A 7,435-nucleotide genomic window follows, 5' to 3' on the forward strand; every position below is an offset into this window, starting at 1 on the left:
TTTCGTTCCCTCCGGACTTCGCCGAGCGGTCTTCAATTCCCTGCACGACCTTGCGCATCCCGGCGTTCGCGCGTCCCAGCACATGATCAGCGCACGTTATGTTTGGCCCTCGATACGTGCCGACGTTCGGGCTTGGGACCGCGCCTGCCTGCCCTGTCAACGATCAAAGGTGTACCGCCACACGATCGCCCCCCATGGCCAGTTTGCCCTTCCCGACACTCGCTTCGACGTGGTGCATCTGGACATAGTGGGCCCCTTGCCTCCATCATCCGGTTTTCGGTACATGCTGACAGCGATCGTCCGTTCACCCGTTGGCCCGAGGCGGTGCCAATGCCAGACATGACTGCCGAAACTGTCGCCGCTACCTTCCTCTCGGCATGGATCTCCCGATTCGGCGTTCCGTCTCAGGTCACTACTGACCGCGGCAGACAGTTTGAAAGTGCCCTCTTCTCCGCTTTCACCAACTTGCTCGGCACTGTCCGAGTGCGGACGACATCATACCATCCTGCATCCAACGGCATTGTCGAGCGCATGCACCGTCATTTAAAAGCTGCACTCATTGCTCACGAAGACCGAACGCACTGGTCGGCCCACCTGCCCATCGTCCTTCTTGGACTCCGTGCCGCGCTCAAGCCTGACCTTGGCGCCAGCCCGGCGGAGTTCGTCTACGGCAGAGCCCTGCGCCTGCCCGGAGAATTTTTCGCCTCCTCTTCAAACCTGTGTAACGCATCAGACTTTGTGCGGCACCTTCACGAGTTTTTCAGCTCCATTCGTCCCGTCCGGCCTCGCCCATCCTCGTCATACAGGCCCTACGTTCCCCAAGACCTCCAGAGCGCCACCCACGTTTTCGTTCGCACTGGCACTATACGGAAGTCCCTGACACCGCCTTATTCCGGTCCTCATCCTGTACTTGGTCGCGCCGGCAAGAACTTCCGTGTCAATCTCAACGGGACGCACGACACTGTGAGTGTCGACCGTCTGAAGCCGGCCTACGTTGAAGCTTGCCCGCCAGTCGTCGCGGCTCTCCCCGACGTCCCGTTCCCCTTTCAACGTCGTCGGCCCGGCATTACTCCTCCGTCCCACCAGCCTGCACCCAAGACCGTTACATGGTCGGACAGTTTGGCATTGTCTAGCTCCAGCGGGGGGGGGGGGGGGGGCATTTAGCAGACGACGCGCCGCTCCGTGACGCAGACGAAGCCAACATCTGTGTCACGCCCCTCTCGCGCTCCTGGTGCCTGCGAGCCCCTTTCATTCTTTCCTGGTAGTTGGTGGCAAACGGCCACAGTATTAAAGCGGTGTTGTCCTTCCTGCCTGGTCTGTCCATCAACTACAAGCACAACACTCAAATCCAGCCGTCCCTATTCCACGTGTCATCTCTCCTCTTCACGCATCGACGCGGACCGCAACCGCTAGCTCTACACCGCTCCGCGTCTGAGGAGGAGAGTGATGTGGCGGCCCGTGGACGACAATGACAACGTGCCTCTGCTGCCGCGCGCCACTGCGCCTGCCAGCCAGTTCTACCGGCATCATCCTAGCGTAACGCTACGAGCACCTGCCCGCTGGAAAATTCCGTTATCGCCGGTCAGGACCCATGTAGAGGAACACTACCTCCTGTACAAGTAAGTCTGAGACGGGTTATATGTTGGGTTAATCATGCTGATTAACACAAGTACATTCCTTTGTGCGCATGGACATACTGCTCCAGTGAAACACAGCCTGCTCCGCAGAAGTGGTGCAACGGCTTCCGCGAAGTTGCACTGAGAAACACTGCTTCCTGTTAGTCATGTCTAGATGAAATGTACCTTACCTGATGCAAAGTAAGCGTATTGAGGCTGACACGCACAATCAGATGAACAGAACGCAAGTCTCAATGGGCTTGTGAACGCGAATCATTCATCAACCACTGAATCCTCATCAGAGGGCGAGTGCTACTCATTCCGAAGAGACTCCCGTTCTTGCATGTGTCTCGAGACATGCTCACCACTGTGGAAACAAAATGAGTTCACAAGAAATATTTACTTTATATAGCCATGCCACATCCTGGCCACATCCAGCCGCATCCATGTCATAGCCTGGCCACATCCAGCACACCAACCCTCTGCCCTCAAGGCTCTCTTCACCTTTCTGGACACCAGAGGAGTTCCATCTTTATTGTGAACGGGCTCATTATCTGATAAAGCTTTTCTTAAGGGTTTCTCATAGACATTCTTATAGCTTGTTTCTCACAGGACGCACACACTAAAACATATCACACCTTTTTGAGTGTAAAGTTGGAGTTTGATAACTCACACCAAATTCGGTGTAAAGTCAGTAGGGAGTAAGAATCTACACCCTTTAGAAGGGTGTAAACTGAAATATTTCTTACACCCCTTGTGGCGTAAAGTTGGTGTTTGATAAATTACACCAGTCCTGGTGTAAAAGCAGTGGGGTGTAAGAAATTACACCCTTTAAATGCATGGGCCGATGCTGATCTGTGCGTCAACTCCAAGGATGGGTACAGTCAAGAGCCATCAGAGGAAGCTGTGTTGCATAGCAGGCTACCATTATGCGTGCATGCACCAGAGGACTCTCTAAACATGCGCGTACGGCGAGAAGAGGCTGAACACGAGCGCGGTCAAACATCGGCAAATCACCCGTTGGACACCGCTAAACACGGGGGCACGGCAAACATGCGAGTAAAGGAGCGCGGTAAAACAACGCGGCAAATCACTCACCTTTTCCCCCGCGGCGACAGTGCGACTTCCCCATCCGTCAGCCAGGCAGAAACTGAGCGGGCGCTGGGACTGCGGAGCAACCGAGCGCACGTCTGCTCTCCGCGACGGCCAGCGAGCAACTGACTGGGACGCTGCGCCACGGCAGCTACAAGGTAAATATAAGTGGTAGCGAAGGCGGGAAAAAATACGAAATCTGTGTTAGCAACCCTGCGCCCTTCATGATACACATGCGAGCGTGGTTGTTGAGGGGCACAATACGAAGGTAAACAAAAATAATTTATCGGAGGCGCGAATAATGTCTGTACTATTACAATATGCATGTTTTTAATGTAGCAATTCGTGCGGTCTGCCAGTAATACGTAAGATTATAGACAGGGCCCAGTACTCTTCCGGTTCCTGTCGCTCTCCATGTTGTTAGCCACGAGTTTGCTGTACGTTGACTGCGCACTTTGTGACTGTTCATAGCCGTTTTCTTCTTCATCGTCGTCTTTTCAATTTCAAGCCACCAAGTCCAACTTGGGACATTCCTCGGGGGAATGCCACATTTCAGGACAGTAGCCAGATATTGCTTTATTTGAGTGTCAAGAATGTGGACAGTACTGAATTTGGAGCTGTCGGTTCCTCTTCCTGCCTTTGCGACGTTTGTGGGTGCGTGTGAGGAAGCCTTCAAAGCCAACATTAAGACATTCCTTACCTCCCAAGGGGTCAGGTCCAAGCTGTGTGAAGCGTTGGACATACTTGTGCCAAAGACATTGAGTTTGTGATTTTCATCCGTGTATGATGATCTACTTCACTTTTTTCTGAGGGTACGACTGTTCTGGTTTGCACGAGAAAGGAATGAGGAAGTACAAAGCAGTACGTTACGTCAGAAGGCACTGCAGCAGGCAGCGAGACTAAGTTCGTAATCTCTGCACGTTGTTGTGATGTAACCAGAAGTTTTCTTTCCATGCAAAGGGATATGCATGGTTCTGTTGTCTATCCAGTGCTTTCAGTTGTAACCTAGATTACACATGATCTCTCGTAATTCTTTCATTCCTGTGAAGCATACGATTTGTCAAAGTGCACTTTTGCACATAGCTCCTTACTGTGTTATTTGCATTTTGACAGCCATGCAGAGTTCAGTAGTCTGTGCCAATTATTTATATGTTTAGTGTTTGTACACCTGTGTACATAGATACCTAGCATACATTTTCTATTTTGAATCCCTAGCACGTAATTTTATATTTTGAATCCTGCGCTGAGTTCAGTAGTTGTGTGCAAGTATGTAGGAGCAGTTATGTGCAGGGCTAAGCACCTTGTGCAGCTTGCAAATCTACACCACATGGCAAAATGTGCACAAAATACCAGAATCACAGAACATTGTCGATGCTTTGACATTCCTTTAATACAAAAATGCTGTTGTAATCAAAGTAGAAGTAGTCATCAGCAGGGTGTGTACACACTGAACAAGGTTGTCATTGCTGGAAGCTGATACTGTTGTGCCTGTTTTGCAAGATAAAGTATCACAGACTTCTAAAATGAGCTAATGGACTTGTGCCTTCTTATTCCCCCATAGCATTCGTTACAGTGCCAAAATCTGTGGGCAGACATAGCACCACACAGTATGCAAATATCATATAATGTGATCTTCAAGTGCAAATATGTTCACTTCCACCTTCTTTGTACGAGAGATATGTGGAAAGTTCCAGATGTACATGAGGACAGCTAAGCAGCATGCATTGGACATTAAGGTCCTGGGCCCCATCTGTGTTTGCTGGAATTTGTACATTATCATTTCGGGCTTATTCAGTACATGGACTGTCATACTGGTTATTTTGCACATTATTCTGTCGTGGGTATTTATGATGAAAGATGGAAGTCACTGAAAAGTCACTGTGTTCCAGCCTTAGAACATCAATTGTCTCATGTAGGTACTTATACTATTTACAACGGCATGGCGAATTTACCTGTGATAAAAGAAAGCAAGCCCCCACCTGGTCTCCTGTGTACTTTGTTGCACGCATGTCGCTAGTGTTGATTCTTCTCTGTTTACAAATTGTTTGAGTTTTTGCTCTTGGATTTGCTTTCAACAGCGGTTCTGACATTCCGCGGCTCGACATCGCGATGGAACGCAGGGGCAGCGCGAGCGCCCGCCCCGCGCTCTACGTAATGGTGACGTACCAGGTGACGTCATTATGACTGAATTTGTAGTTTGCCCCGCAACGGATGGATGGCGTTGACAGTCTTTATCATGGCCGCCCTTGAAGACGTGGTGGCCAATGCAAGCTTCGCTACCATCTATATTTACCTTTGCAGCTACGCATACGCGCGCGTGCCCGCGCTCCTAGCGCCCTCTGCGCCGCCCGCCCGCGGGTGGTTTCGGTTTCGGCTCTCTGCTCCTCCCGCTGGGCGCGGGCGCGCTCCTAGAGGTGACGGATGGCTTCTTCGTTTCGGTTTCGCTCTCGTTTCTTTACGCGCGTTTATCTGTATAAAGGCAGCGCGCACCGCGCTCGCGTGATCACTACGTGAAGATGTACAGCTACCACTCGTTAGAAAATTGTTCCCGCTCCCACGCTTCTTGGGAAGAAATGGAGAAGGAATGTTTCAACAGCGAAAGTCCCCGCAACGAGCTCGTCATCACTGCTTTTCGCTACGTGATAGACATGGTAGGCTTTGGCAATATAGGAGCAATCTCGCCGGGGCCGCTGCAGGAGATGGTGTGTCGGATCTACGCCCGTTACAAGAACGTCTGCATAACGGTTCCGGACGGACCCCTGGGACTGATGAGCGAATTTGTGAGTCTGGCCAATGCAGGATTCAACTACATCGCTGCAGACATCGTGGACCTTGTCGCTCGTGCCGTCGCTCATATTAAGCACGCCCTGCGGAAGCAGTAACATTTGCAAGCAGTCTACATCACAAACTTTGTCACCGACTTATTGAAATGCCGTTTGGTTATTGACATGCAACGCATTAAACAGTCCGAATAACTTTGACGAGACTCTGTGTTTTCTTTAACTGAAACATCTTTATTGAATACATACAAAGGAGTTGATCGATAGATGCCTACACCCTCCCTAACTTGTCTGATCTTACGAACAGAACATTACGAGATGATCAGACGTGCCAGAAAAGGGGAATCTTATTCGCAGCGTCGTCATTGCACGAGTCACGGCACCAGCACGATGACGGAATGGTCATTCTTTTCGTACACCCATTGCGCTACCACACTGCCACGACGACCCGTGCTTTTCCTGTCTGAGGGAGAAAGAGAGAGAGAGAGAAGCATATCTCGACTAGAACTTTTATTCTCGACTATATGCGCGTGCACAAAGGATTTGCTCTTTCTTCCACGGTCACTCGATGCCTGACGACGATGCTCTCGAGCTCTCTTCCGGGTTTTCCGACGCTACACAAAGAGAGAGTACTATAGTAATCCTATACGCGACAAATTACTAGGAAAGCTTACCGTATTCGCAGCTTCCGTAAGGGAAGGAGTGTATGGCATCCACAAGATAGCGCTTGTCGTCGTAGGGGACCAAACCGTTCTTGAGTCTCGAAATGGTGTACATCGTTTGCTTTATACGCTGGGTGGTGCACTGCTTCTGAGAGACTGTCCTTTTGTTGAATAGAGAATCTCGGTACACTTCGTGCAATAAATCTTTCCTCACCACGTCTTTCTTAATTCCTTCCGCTATCACGATCTGTTTGTTTGTCCCAGCCAAGAGAATGCTGTACATTTTGGCTCGGATGGCTACGACTTCTTGAATAACACCACCTCCCGTCTCGTCTTTGAAGTATCCCATCTTACTAGCGTGCTCGTCGTTGAAAAGCGGGTGGTTCACTGATAGAAGGACAGATCTAAGTCGTTCTCAATTTTCATCAGCTGCTCTTCCAGGCTTTCACACATGAGGGAAAAAATTATGCTGTCCGTATCGCTATAGATCAATTCCACTGGAGACGTCAAGCGAGAAAAGAGCGACTCGTAGATGAAGCTGTACATTCGGACTTTGGATATTTCTAGAATAGCAAAGCCCACGTAAAGGGGGTGCGTGCATTTGATTCGACGCTGTTTCATCTCGTACAAGATGCACTTATCACTCAGAATGAGAAAATGCTGACTGTCGACGGAGCTAGCCTTTCGAAGCGCACTTTCTTTGTCGTAGGCTATAGCGTACCCTTTCATCCGTCTCACATTTTGTATCGACTTACCGTACTGTTCGTAACGTACTGTTCGACATGGTCTTGTAGAGAAGTCGCTCGAATTTCGTGGTCGTGGCGTTCCTCAACACAACATTTCTCTTCACGAAATGTCTTGACGGAACGAGAGGATACTGTGAACACGTTTTATTTTCATTTTCACTTCCCGTAAAAACCGTGCAATGCATAATGAACGACGTAGCGTTCTTTGTCGTAGCACGTCAGTAAGAGTTTCTTTGTGGGAGGGGCGTTTAGCGCCAACGCATCTTTCAGGTGTCGCTGGTAGGGGACAGTTCGTTCTCGTCCACGCACCTGTGTTCGGGTGCCAGGGGAAAATACCTGGTGAGCGCGTGCAGTTCTTCGGGATACAAGTCTACCACATAGACGTAACCCACTTCCGAATCGTGAAGAATGTTGAGATCTCGCTCCACCTCGAAGGATCAACCCGCTCAAAACCACCTGTCGGGAGATGGAAAGTCATCGCGTACGGGTACAAACTATTTACGTCGAGGTACTGGATAAAAGTATTTTCTTGCTGGGGA

The 7,435-nt window shown here is 50.0% G+C and overlaps 1 protein-coding gene across 1 annotated transcript; it reads left to right on the plus strand.

Annotated features, from left to right (window-relative positions):
- Positions 1–339: 339 nt before the first annotated feature.
- On the plus strand, positions 340–5,590 carry LOC135384592 (uncharacterized). The gene is made up of 2 exons (XM_064613790.1): positions 340–1,117; positions 5,508–5,590. The coding sequence occupies exons 1-2, from the start codon at positions 340–342 to the stop codon at positions 5,588–5,590; spliced, it is 861 nt and encodes a 286-aa protein (XP_064469860.1).
- The last annotated feature ends 1,845 nt before the right edge of the window (positions 5,591–7,435 follow it).

The sequence above is a fragment of the Ornithodoros turicata genome, chromosome 2, assembly GCF_037126465.1.
Source record: "Ornithodoros turicata isolate Travis chromosome 2, ASM3712646v1, whole genome shotgun sequence".
Classification (NCBI taxonomy): Eukaryota; Metazoa; Arthropoda; class Arachnida; order Ixodida; family Argasidae; genus Ornithodoros; species Ornithodoros turicata.

What these genes read in the sequence shown, in the direction of transcription:
- LOC135384592 (XM_064613790.1), top strand. Translation starts at nt 340, where the DNA reads ATGACTGCCGAAACTGTCGCCGCTACCTTCCTCTCGGCATGGATCTCC. An exon ending in GACCGTTACATGGTCGGACA is followed by an intron (nt 1,118 to 5,507) that starts GTTTGGCATTGT and finishes TGGCCAATGCAG; the next exon opens with GATTCAACTACATCGCTGCA.